This window comes from Lytechinus variegatus, chromosome 3 (genome assembly GCF_018143015.1).
Source record: "Lytechinus variegatus isolate NC3 chromosome 3, Lvar_3.0, whole genome shotgun sequence".
NCBI lineage: Eukaryota > Metazoa > Echinodermata > Echinoidea > Temnopleuroida > Toxopneustidae > Lytechinus > Lytechinus variegatus.
The window spans coordinates 8,743,489-8,763,467 of NC_054742.1; the positions used below are offsets into that span (position 1 = coordinate 8,743,489).

Genomic DNA, 19,979 nt, shown 5'->3' on the forward strand with positions numbered 1-19,979 from the left:
GTCGGAAAGAGGGGTACCATGCAATATCAGAGAACATTTTCAAACCATTTTTTGTATTGTCTGAAGTTTCTAGTTAATGAATTTTATGTTCTCATTGCCAAACTATTTTTCCATTGGTAAACTTGGTGATGTTTGACGTACATCTTCATCTTTCATTTTGACCCAATGATGGGAAATGGTGTACTTTTCCCCATCATAACCTTTATAGTTGAAGTGATTGATTACAATCGTTATCTGAACTATCCGGGTGATAGTATCTAAAGGTCAAGTCCACCTCAGAAAAATGTTGATTTGAATCAATAGAGAAAAATCAGACAAGCACAATGCTGAAAATTTCATTAAAATCGGATGTAAAATAAGAAAGTTATGACATTTCAAAGTTTCGCTTATTTTCAACAAAATAGTTATATGAACGAGTCAGTTACATCCAAATGAGAGAGTCGATGATGTCACTCACTCGCTCACTATTTCTTTTGTTTGTTATTGTTTGAATTATACATTATTTCAATTTTTACGAATTTTACGATTAGGACCTCCTTGCCTGAAGAACAAAATGTTAAAATAATGGAATTCCACGTGTTCAGGGAGGAATGAAACTTCATTTCACATGACAATGACGAGAAAAAATATTTCATATTTCATATAATAAAATACAAAAGAAATAGTGAGTGAGTGATGTCATCAGTTCCCTCATTTGCATACCGACCGAGATGTGCATATAACTATTTTGTGAAATGAAGCGAAACTTTAAAATGTCATAACTTTCTTATTTTACATTAAATTTTCAGTGTTATGCTTGTTGAATATTTCTCTTTTTATTCAAATAAAGTTTTTGTCCTTTAAAGGTTATGTCCACCAAGAAAATGTTGATTTAAATAAACAGAGAAAAATCAAACCAGCATAACGCTGATAATTCATCAAAATCGGATGTAAAATAAGAGATTTATGGCATTTTAAAGTTTCGCTTATTCACAGAAAAGGGATATGCACAACTCAGGGACATGCAAATGAGAGGGTCGATGATGTCCCTCACTCACTATTTTTTCTATTGTTCGAATTGTACAATATTTCATTTTTTAAAGATTTAACATTAAGGACCAACTTGACTGAAACATATACATGTAGTATTAAACAATGCTAATTTCACATATTCAGGAAGGAATTAACATTATTTCCCTTGACAATGAGGAGAAAATAGAATATTTCATATTTCTTATGATAGGATACGAAAGAAATATTGAGTGTATGACGTCATCAGTCTCCTCATTTGCATACCGACAAGGATGAGCATATAACTGTTTTGTGAAATTAAGCAAACTTTGAAATGTCAGAACTTTCTTATTTTGCATTAGATTTTGATAAAATTTTCAGTGCTATGCTTAATGGATTTTTCTCTTTTCATTCAAATCAGCATTTTATTTGGGTGGACTTGTCCTTTAAGAAATACATGTATTATGATTTGTGCCAAAATTTGCATATTAATCAAAATCTTTCTATTTAATTTAATTTCATGAATGATAAAATTCATCTTGTTCATTGCTTCCTTGTTTCTTTGTTCGTTGTTTTTTTTACCCTTTTAACTTTCTGATGTATAATGGATGTTCTAAAATATCATTATTATATATTTTTCGTGAGAACTTTTATTTTGCAAAGCCATATCAGGCTTTTCCAAAGGTTCTCCTTTTCCATTATCAATCTTTTGTAAATGAAGAACATGTTTTAAGGTATATTTGTTTTTATATCTTGATATTTGTTTAAAAAGTACATGTGTATTGTTCGGCATAATTGTGTAAATATTTTTAAGTTAATGGAATTAATAAATGATCAATTCAATTAGAATTCAATTGAAATTAACAACACTTAACAATGTTAGCAATCAAAATGAAAGGTTATACTAACAAGATTATTCTTCATGATGGTATCCATGTCTAATTTTGAATAAATTATGTAAATAGAGAACAAAAAATATGTTGGCATGTTATAGTCGACATAGAGCAAAAGCCTCGCAGTCACAAGCCGAAAATTTGACAAAATTAGACCGGTCTAATTTTAGACAAAATAAGACCGGATCGAAGATGATGATATGCCACTCAAAATGGCCCATCTTAGATCGGTTTGTATGCCTGGTATTATTAACGTGAGATGCACTGTGTATTATGCTTGTGGTGACCGTGCATCTTCCAAAATGAAATGAACCCCTTAAGGAACAAATTATTTTTGGAATATGAAAGATATTAACAGGGGCGGATCCAGCTTTCGCCAAAAGGGGGGGGGGGCGAAAAATATTCTGATCAACATTTTTCTCGATTGGCCGCTACAATCTGTTTTTTTTTTTGGTTGGTTTTTCAGGGGGTAGTCCTAACTAAAGACTGAAGTTTGAAGTATATGTTAGCTTTTATTGCTATAAACAATATAAGGTATCTCATGTGGTCTTAATATTCAATGCGAGCGCGAAGCGCGAGCTAAATTTTTTTGATATTTTATGTCCTTAGAACTGAAGATTCAGTGCAGTTTTTATATAATCATGAACAAAGATAAGTATCCGACTAAACAATGCGAGCGTGAAGCGCGAGCCGAAATTTTGTCATATAGTAACGTGAAAAGTGACTCAATTAGGACTGTTTTTAGTGATTAATGAAGAGGATACAAGTATCACCAATTAAATAATGAGAGTGCGAAGGTTTCTCACCAATCAAACAATGCGAGCGCGCAGCGCGAGCTGAACATTTTGATACACATTAACAATTTGTGTAAATCAAACAAAATAATGAAAGCTTGATGTGCGAGCTAAAAAATTGTGTGCAAATTGATATCAGAACTGGATATATTGTATATATTGGTTATATATTAATGTCATTTAACCCTCTTGAATGGGATTCATTACACAGGCAATGCGAGCGCGAAGGCGCGAGCGAAAAATTTTATATAAAGTCTATTTTCTAATTCTTCCCCTCACCTTTTTTTAATATCCTTTCGGGGGGCCGGTCGTTACGAGGCTGTAAATTACACTTCATGGGTAAAATACCTCTTTCTTACTTTTCTTTCTGTTTTTCGTAGTTTCTATCAAGGTAAAGAGTACACTTTTTTCTGCAGGTTGTCAAAAAATAGGAGGGGCCGGGGCCGGCTCGGCCCCCTCCTGGATCCGCACCTGATTAAGAATATAGTTAATCTATTCCGATGGGCCGGGTAAATTATTGGCCGATGTCCTCAAGATGATTTATTCAATAAACTGTATAGTTTTCAACTTCATTTTTATTCACTACAATTTTGTTTAGTAATTAGATGCTTCACGCTTGAATGCTCCAATTAATGATCTTCGTTAGTTTATTTTCGCTTATGCTCGCCCCGCTATCATTTGTTTTTTTCACTCATTTTGTATTCGATGCAGAATCTGATATGGCATAGCTTAGACGTCTGATAAATATTTCATGTTTTTCATTCACTTCTTTAATTGAAGATAACCTGTTTAATGAACAAGACTATTATCATCCAAACGAATCCTGGTCATGATCAATATTCATGTAGGACAATATTAACCTGTTCTCAAATTGAATTAGACCTGATTTTCGCCTATGTAGTTCAAACTCCCTTTGCTAAATATGACAAGGGAGATTTAATATAGATATACATTGTATCTGTATAGTGCATTTCAATATAAAAGTATGGTCCAAATTTTGATGAATTTCTGGCACTTTTGAACAACTCATCCACGTCTTCGAATTTCGAAATAGTCCTTTTCTATAATGTTTCTTTCAAATGTGGCTAACGAATCTAAGCAATACTTTTTATTGAATGGTTATTCTTCACACGAGTGGGACAGTGCAATTATTTATATTTCACTTGATCATGAGTGTATGGTTTGTGATGAAATCATCGTCGTCTACCCTACTTTGCAATCTATTTCATTTAAAAAGATAACACCTGCAGTAAAAAATAGGATTATTGCTAATGAGTGTAACGATCCAAACTCCAAACAAACGACTTGTTCAAATTTCTTTCCGAAACTATTAAATCTAGCTCTCGTCTGTTTAAACGTTTTCTGTGTAGGTGATTTTAATAGTGGTTAATTCAGGGAATAGCTTTCTCATTAAATTTGAGTCTTGTCAGCCTCTTTCTTGCAAGTCATTTTTAAACTTGCTCGTGTAGCCAACAATACCGCTACACTAATGATCTCTCACCCTCCAGATTTATCAACACTAATATTCAAGTAGGCCTATTTTGTTTCTTCTCTTTCTTCACAGGATCCATCCCAATTATCCTGACCTAAGCAAGCACAACAATTTCCTGGCTGAAGGCTTGACGCCCTCAACCTATAACAAACTTGTTGACCTTCGCACCCTTTCCGGTTATTCAGTGGATCAATGCATGCAGACTGGGGTGGACAATCCAGGACATCCTTTCATCAAAACTGTAGGATTGGTGGCTGGGGATGAAGAGTCTTTTGATCTGTTTTGCGACCTCTTCGATCCAGTTATTGATAAGAGGCATAACGGATATCCTCGCAACGCAAAGCACCGTACTGATCTCAACCCAGACAATCTAATCGGGGGAGACGACTTAGATCCGAAGTACGTCCTATCATCTCGAGTTCGCACTGGCCGCTGCATTAGAGGATACGGCCTTCCACCACACTGCTCGAGAGCTGAACGACGAGACGTAGAGAAACTTGTCACGGACGCACTTGCAACTCTAGATGGGCCACTAAAAGGCACATACTATCCGTTGAAGGGCATGACAAATGAACAACAGGATAAACTGATTGAAGATCATTTCTTATTCGACAAGCCTGTCTCTCCTCTGCTGACGGCATCGCGTATGGCTCGTGATTGGCCCGATGCAAGGGGAATTTGGCACAACGCTGACAAGAATTTCTTGGTTTGGGTTAACGAGGAAGATCATACTAGAGTTATTTCTATGGAAAAGGGGGGTAACTTGAGGAATGTCTTCGCACGGTTCTGCAATGGCCTCAACAAGGTCGAAAGCGCACTCAAATCAAAGGGGTATGAATTCATGTGGAATGAGCATTTGGGATATGTATTGACCTGTCCATCCAATCTTGGTACAGGTGTTCGTGCAGGTGTCCACATCAAGATTCCTAATTTCAGCAGGCATCCGGATTTTCAAGCCGTTCTGAAGCATTACAGGTTACAGAAACGCGGTACAGGAGGCGTTGACACTGCATCAACTGATGGTACTTTCGACATATCAAACCTTGACCGTCTAGGCACTTCTGAAGTTCAACAAGTTCAGACTGTGGTTGACGGTGTCAAGAAGTTGATCGAATTGGAAAAGGCTCTTGAAAGTGTTAGTCTCCTAATTCCACGAGACCCAGCGGTTGTTCAAGCTGAACGTACGAAAGAAGGCTATCCAGACTTCTCCAAGCACAATAATCACATGGCCAACTGTCTGACATACGACATCTGGAAGAGTCTGAAGGACAAGAAGACACCAAGTGGCTTTACTCTCGAAGACTGCATTCGAACGGGAGTCATGAATCCCGGTCATCCTCACATCATGACTGTCGGAATGGTTGCAGGAGATGAAGAATCATATGACGTTTTCGCTGGCATCTTTGACCCAGTGATTGATGCACGACATGGAGGTTATCCGAAAGATGCAGTTCATGTCACCAACTTGAATTTTGCAGATCTTAAAGGAGGAGATAACCTGGATCCGAAGTATGTGCTGTCTTCTCGTGTGCGTACTGGACGTAGTATTCGTGGGTATTCTTTGCCCCCACATTGCACCGTGGAAGAAAGAGCTGCTGTAGAGAAGATAACAGTCGGAGCACTTGACAAATTTGATGGAGAGCTGAAGGGAAAATACTATCCACTGGAAGGCATGTCGGAAGAAATGCAATCAAAGCTGATAGAGGACCATTTCCTTTTTGACAAGCCTGTATCACCACTTCTTACAGCTGCAAAAATGCATCGTGATTGGCCTCAAGGAAGAGGAATTTGGCATAACGACAACAAGAATTTCTTGGTGTGGGTCAATGAAGAAGATCATATCCGTGTCATCTCTATGCAGAAAGGTGGAAACATGCGTGCCGTCTTCAAGCGGTTCTGTGAAGGCTTGCAGAAATTCGAGCAGACAGTCAAGAAAGACGGCAAGGACATCATGTGGAATAAACATCTGGGTTACGTCCTTACCTGCCCCTCTAACCTGGGAACCGGTCTCCGTGGTGGCGTACATGTGAAACTGCCTCTTCTGAGCAAGTATCCGAGATTCGAACAGATTCTAAGAGCCCTCCGTCTTCAGAAAAGAGGTACAGGCGGAGTTGATACTGCCTCAACGGATGGTACCTTTGACATCTCTAACCTCGATAGACTTGGTTCGTCAGAAGTACAACAAGTTCAGTTCGTTGTTGATGGTGTTGAGCTTCTCATCAAAATGGAGAAAAAACTAGAGAAGGGAGAGGACATCTTTGATCTTCTACCAGAGCAATGCCGTCCCAAGGCACCAATAAAGCCTTTTAGTTCTGACTACCCTGATTTCTCTCAGCATAACAATTGGATGGCCAAGTGCATGACCGAAGAAATCTACAACAAACTCTGCAACTTGAAGACAAAAGGTGGAGTTACTCTCAATGACTGCATCCAAACGGGAGTTGACAACCCTGGACACCCTTACATCATGACCGTTGGTTTGGTAGCAGGAGATGAAGAGTGCTATCAGCTATTCGCTCCTCTCTTCGACCCGGTTATAAGTGCTAGGCATGGTGGATACGCTGTTGATGCCAAACACCCTACCAACCTCAACGCAGCCGAACTCAAAGGCGGAGATGATTTGGATCCTGATTTCGTTCTGTCCAGTCGCGTCCGTACTGGCCGTTGCATCCGCGGCTTTGGACTTCCCCCATGTTGCACAAGAGCAGAGCGTGCAGCCGTTGAAAAGATAACAACTGAAGCATTGGCGAGTTTAGAGGGACCATTGAAGGGAAGGTACTACCCTCTCACCGGTATGACAGATGAAGAACAAGAGAAGTTAATCGCTGACCACTTCCTCTTTGACAAGCCCGTATCCCCACTGTTGCTTTGTGCCAATATGGCACGTGATTGGCCACAAGGTCGTGGTATCTGGCACAATGATGAAAAGAATTTCCTTGTCTGGATCAACGAAGAAGATCATACTCGAGTCATCTCTATGGAAAAAGGAGGAAATATGAAGAGGGTGTTTGAGAGGTTCTGCGATGGCCTGAAAAAGGTTGAAGAATCCATCAAATCCAAGGGGTACCAATTCATGTGGAATGAGCATCTTGGTTATGTGCTGACCTGTCCATCCAATCTGGGCACAGGACTCCGTGCTGGTGTTCATGTGAAGCTCCCTTTGTTGAGCCAACAGCAATGCTTTGATCAAATCCTTGATCACATGCGTCTACAGAAGAGAGGTACAGGAGGCGTAGACACTGCCTCAACTGACGGCACCTTTGATATCTCCAACTCGGATCGCATCGGTTTCTCGGAAGTCCACCTTGTCCAACAACTCGTAGACGGTGTCAAGCTCCTCGTCAACCTAGAGAAGGCTCTCATGAAGGGAGAAGACATCAACAAGCTCCTACCAGAAAAGTTACGTGCAGGAGCAGCAGCTAAGAAATAAAGCTGACATAAAATCAAAGCATCACTGGTATTCTTAACTGAATATCGGGTTCAAAGTCGTTGGTGTATCGCAAATATTACCCAAATATAATAACACATGTATCTAACACATACAGAAATCCCGAGTAAAATGTAATCAGCATGCATTTTGCTGTTTTTCCACTGAAAAAGCATTGTCTTTGGATTTCGAATGTATTACCGTTACATGACAAAATACTACCTGTTACATTGTGACTGAGGAAAAGTAACGGCTCCCCGTTGGCTTCGTCATCACATCTTCGTAATCCATGACACATAAACCTATAGCAAAATGTAACTTAAAGGAATCGTGCGGTGAATGCATCTTGCCTCTCTTGTTTGGTTTTTCAATAAAATAAAACTTTGGCATGTCAGCCAGGCATGACAAGGGGGTAGTTGTGAGATGTATATTGTTTGACGTGAAGATATCAAGAAACTTAGAATATGAAATAACTAGGAACATCATGAAAGACAGTATCTTCGATGACCCGCTTCAAATATAATGCGGATTTGAACACTGAACTATATTGACCAAGATTGAAATGAGCAATGCTCTCGTCCAAAATTATGATTGGTTTTGTGGTATCGATGAATCTAAACACGATAACATCAAATTTCTTTGGCCACATGAAACATTCCCTCCATTCGTTGCAGATATTTACAAAAACAGATCGAATATCAGGTTCCTAAACGAGTTGTTCCAATATCGTTTTTATAAATTCATTTACAATAATAATGTACCATTCAACCAAAGGAAAGGACTGGTGATATCACATAAAAAAAACTATAATATTCCTTGTACATTGGCTTTAGAAATATACGTATATTTATTTGTATGTCGGAAGAAGTTCCGAAGTAAAACCAAGTGCGTAGTTAGGTGATAATCATGACATAATGTATTCGAAGCTTATGAGCAACACACAACATTATATTTGGTAGTTTGTGAAAGTCGGTCTAGGTAAACATTGATTATAAAGTGAAATTGATGTGAATTTACCCAATATATCTATAGTCATAGGCGGTTCTTGTGTTTTATTTGGTGTTATTTTCTATTGCCAAACATACTTAGCGGTAATGATGAAATTGTTCGTACCTTACAAGTTTTTTTTTACCTAGGTAGGTCTGTTACCTGTCGTTAATGGTCCTTCTCGTTCTACACTCTAGCCATTGAAAAGACAAAAACAAATTTGAATTTTAGCAACCATGCTCAGTTTGCTTCATATTGATAGATATTTGTATTTGTATTCTTATTATAATGTGACCAACATAATACATACACATGGAGATGTAGAATCGAATATTAACATGATTAATGAGAATAAGTATTTGATTTTTTTTCCTGTGCAGTAGTAAGTCAGCTTGGTAAGCAAGGTCTTGATGTACATAATGTAAGCAGTTAAGAAACTCAACGAATTCACGGTATGATAATAATATATTAAAGAATATAGCCATAGATATAAGAAACATTGTAGAAAATATATTTTTAACGGTTAATTGTATTTTGCACAACTCACAATTGGTTTACCTGCCACAAAATACTTTTTCTGGTAGTATAGCATGAAGATACATCTCCATTATAGTTTATCATGAATTTTTAAATTATTTCTATCAAAAAATTCCCCACTTAATGATCAGCTCGAATAATGGCTGTTAATGTATGTTATGTATATGTGTGAATATCTACTTTCTATAGATTCAACTCTTGGTTTTAATGGATTAATATATTTCCAAATATATGCATTGGAATAGGGTGTCTTGTTAGCATAACGATTTTTTTAAACAGTCATGAGTTTTATTTTGCTGTTCCTATTTTGATTGATTTGTTTGGTTTTTCTTCATTATTCATTCAATATTACGTAAACTCATCAAAATAAATAGAAAATGTTTCAGTTTAAACATCTAACAAAGAAATATTTATATAGCAGCACATGAAACCAAAGTTTGCAATCTATTACATTCATATCCGGGATAAAATAATGCATTTGGGGAAATAATGAAAAGCATTTTGCTTACGTTGCAGTGTAGTTACTTTATTAAATTTTACCTTCTTCAAAATTTTTATTGTTTTGGTCTTGTACACGGTTTTACCACTAGGTTATTCATTGACTTCATTTTGTGATTAGATTATTATTTGAATTTGTGGTTTGGTTTGACGAGGCAATGGTTTAATTTACGCACGTCTAGAATATACCTTTTGTGTAAGAGGGCTTGCAATTTTAGACACTGCCATCAAAGATTAAAAAAACCGATCAAGAATTGATTCAAGAGCATCGATACAGAGAATTGATTTACTCTGTTTATCAGGCACAGGTGAAAAGAGAGTCAATATCTACTTCTGGTGATGAATACTCGTCAATACACGAGTTGAAAGCTGGAGTTTGATATAAAATAAAAAAAGAAATGGAAATGAAATATTCATGAATAGATTCTGATCTGAATAAAAGAACTGAAATATGCAACCTCATTCAACAGGCGTTATTAGATATTTTGTGATCTGTCTTTCAAATGTGTTGTCAACCATGAACAGTCGATGCTGGTGTGTCATATAGCTGAAATCAGTCGAATTGAGATAGGAAGAGAGAGGGAGTGGGTTTGGGTGTGTGTACCGGTCTGAGTGCGTATGTTTGTGTGAAAGAAGAAAGATATAAAGGGAAAGAGAGAAAAGAAGAAAAAATAAAAGGGGAAAAGGAGTGACAGATGAAATGTAAGAGGAGTAGAAGATATGTCTTTATCTCCGAGGAAAAAAGAAAGTTTGGTGCATCATGGGAAATTTCTTGCGGATATCAAATTGCATGTAGAATTAAAAAAGCAAATGAGAGTGTGAGTATATATAGTTGGTTGTGCGTGTGAAAAGATGTATGCGATCGAGAAGTAGGGCCCTGGGAAGATTTTTAAATTGGAGTGTTGTGCTGAGGGGGGGGGGGTGTTCTGGATGTTGTCAGGAAAAAAATGGCAAGCAATAAAATAAGATATTGCGGAAATTTTGGAGCAATAGCCCTTTCTTCTTGTCAACCCGACTCCCTGGGGATTCAGCTCAGAGTAAACGGCATACACAGCACCCCCTGAAAAATCTTGGAGGTGCTTCGCACAGTGGCGGATCCGGGGGGGGGGCATTTCGGCCCGTGCCCCTCCCACTCTAGAGAGTTATGTTCCCCCTATTAAGAGTCAGTCACAGCTATTTTCTATTGATTATTTTTTAAGTTTTTTTTTAGTAAAAAAAACCTTTTTTGGTTGTCAAATTTACTTTTTGAAAATGCCTCCCCCCTGGAAGATCCTGGATGCGCCCCTGCTTTAGCACTTTCAGCACCTCCTCTTCCTAGGTTCATACCGAGATGAATATAAATGTTGAGGGAGTAATAAGGGGCTAAATGGCCAAAGGATATTGAAGAAGAAAGAAAATAGAGATGGATAGGAAAATTTGCTGCGGAGAGAGAAGGGGCAGGGAGATCAGTGAGGTACTACAGCGGGTCCTTAATCAAAGCTTATAACTATTGTCATGACTGGTCTACTGTCTCTACATCTGTCTGCATTCCGTTTGGTCTCATCCCACATGACCTAATCCTAGTTTGTCGAAAACCACTTCATCAACCATTTTTTTTTCTTATTGTCATTTAATTCAGACCATTTACCAATTTGTCTCATTTCCAATTAGGCGATACACAATCGCCTAGTATCCACCGAATCTAAACGAACTATTTATGAATAAAATTTTCATTTGACAAAACGAAAAAAAAAATAAAACGAAAGCTGAATTTAGACCAAGTGTAGTGTAGACCAAATGGCATTTAGACGGAGTGAATATAAACTAATTGAAACACGACTAGATGACATGACAATGTAACACGCTCGGGAGTTTTATGACGTAGGATATAAAATGCCAAGATGAAAAAATACAAATTAGAGTCTATTCTCGGTATTTTTTAAAAAAGATGGCGCTCTTCAATTTGTCCGTAAAAATTTACATTGATTTGAACATGGACCTAGTAGGTCCACGTATTTCTGCACAATGTATTTATTGTTGTCGAGTTACAGTGGTCCAGTGTATTTGGACCGAAATTCAGGGGCCGCGTAACCGGGGGGGGGGGGGGTCAGTTCTTCAGTCCTCCCCCTCCCCCACTTTGACATTTGTTTTGTGGCACCTGTTATTCACAGTGTGTTGGGTTCAACTCCCATGCTGCATCAATTTCCTATGGCAACAGTAATCTTATTTTCCCTTATTCTCACCAAGAAATGCAAACCTCAGTGTAACTGACAATATCTAGGAAACATCTCCAATCTTTCCTTACCTATTAAAAGAGGAATTTCACCCTGATGAAAAGTCTGCTGTAAAAATACCAGAAAAAATGAAATATATTGGTGAATGTTTCAAGATATTCAATCAAAGATTAAGAAGGTTATTTATTTTGTGAAGCCATATACTGCTGCCCCAAATGCTATGTAATATGAACGCATAAAATTCAATTTTTTGTTGGTTTGTGTTGACTATTAATAATGTATTTTTTAATTATCATTTCAGAAACGGGTGTGTAATGATTGGTCTATTGATATACTGAATCTACAATAAAAACCGTTTTCAAATTTTTGGGAAAATGACCTTTCATTGATTTTTACCATCTGTAGAAAAGCTGGTTGCATATGACATTCTAAAAACATTTTTATCTTTTTTTTTAAAAACGTCCCCAAAAAGAAAAAAAAAGAAGGGAAAAAAAGAGAGGAGAAAAGGAAAAGGGAAGGGAGGAAAGCGAAGAAAGGTGGCTTTGTGTTTTTTTTCTTATTATTCTTTTTTTTTTCTCAAAAGAGAAACTCCTTCACTCTTCTTGCTCTATATTTTTATATGAATTTTGCTTCCGCGCTGCGCGCGGTTAAATGATTATATTGAAGTTCTCCATTGTTTCCCCCACCTTTTCTCTAACCCTGTTTTTCCACCTCAGCTATGTGCTTCTTGCCAGTTAAAGTTAAAATTGTATACATTAGGGCATGAATTTGAGTAAGGTTAGGCCGAAGTAAATATATGAAGTTATCCTTTTTTTCAATTAATCGCGCAACTTCTGGTCTGGTCGGCTCCGAGCGGGTAAAATCTTTATATCAGTTTCTGCCGTCACCTCCATAAAGTCAACTTCTCCCGCTTTTCAGCTCATTACCAAACAACCATAATTTTGGGGCAAACAGGTTCCTAATTTAAAAAGAGGAAGATATGAAATTCGTGTCGTATTAAATAAAAAAGTAAAATTTTTTTTTATCAAATTGTATTAAACTTCATGTCATTTCCCTGTATACATTCATCTCCTGTCCTGTTTTGCGCCCTCAGTTTGAAATTTTGAATGACACTTAAGTTTCTTCATATTCAAAATGAAGCGCTTCAGGATAAGTCCAAAAAATTAGGCATCCTTTTTTCAAATATAGATAGATAATTTCAATAAATCATAGAAGTTTCAACTTTTTGCGCACTATTTTCCTTGTAATGAAGTTCAATAATCTTAGAAAATCAATTGAATTAGAGCCGACTGAGTATTAGAGATATCTACATTTGATGAAACGTCCGCCCTTTGAAATTTCAGAGTTTCATTGCTCTGCGCGGGGAGGAATATCTTCCTCTACCAATCTTCTCCTCTGTTTTGCGGGTTAAAAATATGCACTGTTGCTAAATTGTTTGTAATCAAATCTGATCTTTACAAAGAGAGTATTCAATATATCTTTGAGAATACCCTTTTCTCTGGACCCTTTTTATGGCAAGAAAAATTGATAAAACGCTTTAGCTTCCGCGCTTCGCGCGGAGTTATTATCATTTTAATTTCCTTCATTGTATACCTCTTTTGTGCGTTCACAATCACTTTTGAAAACAAGGTTAAAAATCGCAATATAGTCAGCCGAATTGGAGGTACTAGAGACAAGAGAAACGGCTCCTTTTCATTTTAATTTATGAAACACTAAAAGCTGCACCCACCCCCTAGGGAGCGCGCTCTGTAAGTGTTGGCACGCTTAGCGTGCATTTACTGCCCCCTCCAAAATGAAATCCTGGCTACGATTGCTCTGTGGCTGACCACCCCACCTACGCCAATTACATCAACATCGAATGTGGCAGACATGAAAGTTATATGACTATCATATTCAGTAAACCTTTTATAAGTCAGTCTTTCATCAATATCAGAACATGCAAAACATGCACTATTCATATCTTTTGAGTTGAATTTTGTCTAATAAATAGATTCACATGTAATGTAAATATCAAAGAAATGTATACAATTAGAACAAAATACACACAGCATTGTTTCTTTTATAATTATATGAGAAAATTTATTTCCTTATTATATTAATAGACAGATTATCATACTGCTACAAGATAACAAGAGATTCTTCTGGATTATCATAATCATGGTTCTTAAATACCGGTTAATTCATGCAGTTACATTTGTATAAAAAAGTTAATGACAACATTCATCATAAATTGTATGGTTATTGTTTGAAATCAATCGGCTGATATTTAATCCTGTATATCTTTGGCAATTCTTTTACTATCCTTACTGATATTTTTCAGAGTAAAATACATGGAGGGAAGACCTAATTATTCCTACAACAAATGCTCCTACCTTTAATTCCTCTGAGGAATTCATGTTAGAAATTTGATAGGCTTTTGGTTAAGAATGATGGGATATAGTTCTATGTTTGCATGTATGTGCTTCCAAACGAGCAATCATTGCTCTAACAAATGTAATGAAATCCAAACATCTTGCTAGTTTTTATTTGTTGCTGATGAAATACATCTCTCTTCTCCCATTAAATCACCAAAGACTGAATTTCACATTTGAACATGATTTTCAATTTCAGAACTCTAAGATATCTTTGCACCAATATTGAGAAATATCAATTGAAAACAAGATAATATGTTGTCAATTGATGGAAAGTAAATATAGTGTTTGGAGAGGACTGTATTATTCTGAAAAGGAAAGCATCAATTTCACTGTGTGCCTAACTTAATGACACTTAATATCCTACTTAGAATTTGGAAAAAACACAGCGAAGCACTTAAAGTCACTTTGCAAGAGTATTTCAAAGTGTTTATAGGCTGAACCTGAGAGTCTGGATCATAGGTTATTTTAGCAAGAAAACTGTGTTATAAAATATTCACTGTATTTACACGACTAAAAAAGATTACATAATTTGGTGTGGAAACCCTTACAATATAAGAGGCACAGAAGAATTCCATATCACTATCATCATGATGGGGGGAGTTTGGAACTATGTTTATTACTAACATTGTAACACACATATGGTACGACATGATAAGTATAATCCGCAGTGATAATATTTGTAAAAAGATGGGCTAAAATAATTAAAATGTTGCACGATTTAGTAAAATTATTCACATAACATCCTATACAAGTTATTAAAGAATTAACAGCAATGTAAAAACATAATTAAAGAGAAGTAAGTGGTTATTGCACTCATTGGATCAAATTCGAGTTTTAAAGATATTATTATGATTTTAACTGCGTATCTAACTAGTTTCCTTACTTAAAAATCAATTAGAGGAAATATCCAAAAAATAAATATATTAGTCAAATTTAGGTTAATCAGTAAAGAAAAATACTTCATTTTATTACTTTTTTAATAAGATTACCATTTAGGAGTTGCTAAGTACTTTAGTATTATTGCTGAAATGACAAAAAACACATTAAAAAATAATATGAAGGTGAGTGAAAATATAATAAAGCCAATAAGCACATCACTTGGTTGCAGATATCACCTCGGCTTTCTCATGTTCTCACATCAACAAATCTCCCAATTAATTAATCAATTGTTAACATGGATTGTAGTATGATAATAAAGACCCACATTCTCAAAGATGTTTGAATTGTACCATGGTCAAAACCCTGGATGATGCAGATTTTTAAACATAATTACGCTTGTTTCATCGTGTACACAAAGTTGTAGCCAATCAAATGCGTGCTTTTGGCAAAGTGCACTTAAAATAAAGCGCGTTAATGAAATAAATCAGCATAGTCCATGGTTTTATACCATGGTACAATTGAAAACTCTTTTGAGAATATGGGCCAAAGTGTTGTTGTAATACATGTCTCTAATTCATGTGACTCTTTGGAGAGACTTAGTATGATTTATGAAAATTTCCGTCCCTACATCAACAATTCAACCAGACAATCCAAATATTGCGAAGATGTTAACTCAACTTAAAATTAGAAAGCAGAGAACAATATCCACCAATACATTCTTGCATCACTGTCAGGAAAGACGAATATGTTGACAAAATTGACAGAGCCTAAATATTAGGTAGCGCCCTCTATGTTTTCATACCTCCCAAAGCTTATCTTTCACAAAAGGGTAGCTGGAGTGTTTTCTTCCTTTCATTGAAAGAGAGATTGTCAAAGGCTCAAAAACAAAGAAATAGTTGCTTCATTGGATCTAAACTTTTTCAAAAGTGTGTATTAATTACACTATTATATGTGACACTTTCAAAAAGATAAAGAAAGACTTTAAAAGAGCACCAATTCAAATCAACGGGATGTTCATTAATTAGTTATCAAAAAATATATATCACATGGCAAGATAATGAAAGTCAGTTGTTGAAAATGTAACTTTTAAATCAAATCAAATCATGAGTGCAAACTACAACCTATTTGTTATAAAGGCAAAAAGAAATGAAAGGGGAACTCAAGGCTAAATAAATAAGAGTAACATTCACCAAGCAAAATGCTGAAAATTTCATAAAAATCAGCTATTACAAAGTGGAGTTTTATTGTTTAGAAATATTTTGTAAAGACAGTTACATGCACGTCATCATGAATATCAATTAGGTGGGCTGATGTCATGTCCCCACTTTCCCTTTTCATGTTATTACATGAAATCATAACAAGTGGAGCGCCTCTAGCAGTCTCACCTCCATCGTGCGATTCAATACAGCAGCAGTGCTGACTTTGCAAACTACTATGAAATAATTATTCACAAAAACCTCATTCATATAATGATACAATACTACGTTCATTGACAATTAATGACATTTGACCTTAATCATGTGACCAAACATTTGTCAGTGATACTTGATTACCCCTATATCCACATTTTATAAACTATATCTATAAACTTTGAAATTTATGACAGCAATCTAATAATCACCTCCAAAATGGGCAAAATTAAATGACCGTAAATGACGTATGACTTTGGTCATGTGACCTGAAACTCGCATGAGATGTTCAGTGATACTTGATTACTCTTAAGTCCAAGTTTTATGAACTAGATCCATACACTTTCAGAGTTATAATAGTTATTCAACAAATACCCACAACATGGTCAAAGTCCACTGACCTTGGTTATGTGACCTGAAACTCGCACAGGATATCCAGTGATACTTGATTACTCTTATATCCAAGTTTTATGAACTAGACCAATACACTAACAGAGTTATGATGGTAATTCAACAAATACCCCAAACATGGCCAAAGTTTATTGACTTTAAATGACCTTTGACCTTGATCATGTGACCTGAAACTCGCATGAGATGTTCAGTGATACTTGATTAACCTTATCTCCAAGTTTCATGAACTAGGTCCATATATTTTTTAAGTCATGATGACATTTCAAAAACGTAGCCTTAGGTTAAGATTTTGATGTTGATTCCCAAACATGGTCTAAGTTCATTGACCCTAAATGACCTTTGTCCTTGGTCATGTGACCTGAAACTCAGGCATAATGTTCAATAATACTTGATTAAACTTATGGCTAAGTTTCATGAACTATGTCTATATACTTTTGAGTTATGCTGTCATTTAAAAAACTTAACCTTCTGTTAAGATTTGGTGTTGACCTCGCCGCTTCGCAGGTGAGACAATAAAACGGGTTGCAGCAATAAATATCTAATGCATTAAATCACTTGTCAATCCAATATTTTCAATTTTTGGAAGACAAAATTTGAATAAACATAGTTTGATATAATAAAATACAAAAGAGCATGTGAAGATTTAACATCATCAGTTTGTTAACTGAATATTCATGATGACATGCATTGAACTGTTTCACTAGGAATTAGAAATGTCATAATTTTTATCATTCCTTAACGGATTTTGATAAAATTTTCATTATTTTGTTTGTCTGATTTCGCTTTATCTGTACAACTTTATTATTCACAGCCTAGAGTACCATTTTAGAGATGGATTGTTTGTGGTGTAATTACCCACAATACACTTAATTGAAACGAAATCATATTGCATATGAGGCCACTCTTTTATTAAACCACAAGCCACTGATGTTTAACTTTGAAAAATTCCAAGATGATTTGCATTTTGCTTAACACTTTACCAATGGAATGCATCTGTTCACTTTTTCTATACACATCTCATTTCAATATTTCACAAAATATGTATTTGTAAATTGAAAACATTTTTTTTCATGAAATAGGTTCTACTAGGAGAGAAAAAAAAATGACTTGATTGGTTTCCTCTTACTCATAAGGTTGATAGCCATCAATTCATTCACACAGTATGAAAAGAGATTTAAAACATTAGGCTACAACAGTAAAACGATTCAACTGACCTTTGATATTGTACGAACATGAAGGCTTGTATCTTGGAATAGACTAGATTGATAAATATTATTTGAAAATAAGTTCACTATAGCTTCCTTCAACCTATCAGACCAATTTCTATTGATAGTTTTAAGGAAAGACACTTTGATCAATTAACACTACTAGATATCTCTAATGCTTTCTGATAAACTTTTGCCAAGTTCTCCAAATCATCGCCAAGACCAGAATCTCGAGTTCCCTTACGAAATTCTGGTTTCTCAAAAAGAGACTCAGACCTCATCTGTAGTTGTTGGGCTTCCATGATGACCATTTCTTTATGTGTGCGCATTGACCGACGATGGTTGGAGAAGCGATGTCTGGTCAATTTAAAGGAGCTACTGTAACTTTTCTTGAGATGTTGAGAGTTCAAGATCTCCAGGAGGTCCTCACTAGAGCTGGATCCAGGGCTCTCATCAGATCCAGACTTTGGTGATTTTGATGAAATCACTGCCTGCAAGTGTGACTCATTGAAAATGGATTCCCAAAGTTCTGTAATTTTAGAGTACTTGCCACAAGAGATTCGCTTTGAGAGACGAGCACTTGCCCTTTTCTCTTCTGAACTACACTCAAATATGGTATCTTCTCCAATGAGTTGATTGACCAATGTCCTTGGAGATGGAAGATCACTGTACAGAGCACCAACAGTAGCTGGTCTTTGGGCTCTGACAACCTTACCAGGCTCTGCTCTTCGCTTTACAACATCCGTCACCGGAACATCTGCTCTTCCAAAGACATCATCATTGGTTATTGCTATAGAGGCCTCAGAAGGAAGAGTTGCAGTTGAACTAGCTAAGCTCAAGAAGCTGTCTGTTTCATTCTGTATCACTCCCTTGACCTGTGGTAAACCTTTGGCCTTGAGTTCAAGAGGACTGCTTGGAGAATCACTACCCGAATCATTGCTAGAAACTGACACCTTTGGTTGTTCCTCAACCAAAATGGATTGTTCATTGACCCGTTCTGTAGCTACCATAGAATCACTGTCTTTGGAACTTGCCTTCAGAATACTTGTTGGTTTAACAGCTACAATAGGAGGCTTATTGTCACTCTCAGTATCACTAGATTCAGTGCTTTCTCTTTCCTTTGATGAGTCTGTGTTTTGTTCACCAATTGATGAAGCAAACTCCATGGTAAGAATCTCATTAGCATCCTCACCAAACACCCAAGGGTGATGAGCTACATCATAGATGGTTGCTCGGTAGCGTGGATCTATCGATAGAAGATGTCTGATAAGTTGAGATTGCACTGTAAAGACAAACAGAAAAAAACCCCATAACATTCATTTGATTCAAGTAGAATGAATGAATGAATCCAAGTAAACAAGTGGAATGCCTCTGGCTCTCTCGCCTGCATTACAAGATTCAAAATAGCAACAGTGCTGACTTTGGAAACATTCACAAAAGAAAACACTCATATGATGATACAATAATATGTCTATAGACCCAAATGTGACCTAAGACGTGTGCAAAACATACTTGATAACCCTTATGTCTATGTTTCATAAACTATAACATGTGTAGAAACATAAACTTTCAAAGTAATGATGCCAATTTAACAAATACCCCCAATCCGGCCAAAGTTCATTGACCTTAAATGACCTTTGATTTGGTCATGTGACCTGAATGCACACAGGATATTCAGGGATCCATGGATACTTCTATGTCGAAGTTTAATGAACTAGATCCATAAACATTAAGTTATGATGCCAATTCAACAAATACCCCCGAAATGGTCAAAATTCATTGACCTTAAATGACCTTTGATCTTGGCCATGTGACCTGAAATGCACACAG

At 36.3% G+C, this 19,979-nt stretch overlaps 2 protein-coding genes across 2 annotated transcripts in view; one reads left to right on the plus strand and one right to left on the minus strand.

The window, feature by feature from the left end:
* The window catches only part of LOC121410153 (creatine kinase, flagellar-like), a 28,644-nt gene extending 18,564 nt beyond the window's left edge, over nt 1-10,080 (plus strand). The window contains exon 3 of the mRNA XM_041602048.1: nt 4,242-10,080. Within this exon, the coding sequence (XP_041457982.1) occupies nt 4,242-7,599 (3,358 nt within the window). The 3' untranslated portion in view covers nt 7,600-10,080. The remainder of the gene's footprint in view (nt 1-4,241) is intronic.
* A 7,420-nt stretch (nt 10,081-17,500) lies between these two features.
* LOC121410154 (NUAK family SNF1-like kinase 1) overlaps nt 17,501-19,979 on the minus strand; it is a 60,095-nt gene continuing 57,616 nt past the window's right edge. Inside the window, exon 7 of the mRNA XM_041602049.1 lies at nt 17,501-19,431. Within this exon, the coding sequence (XP_041457983.1) occupies nt 18,299-19,431 (1,133 nt within the window). The 3' untranslated portion in view covers nt 17,501-18,298. The remainder of the gene's footprint in view (nt 19,432-19,979) is intronic.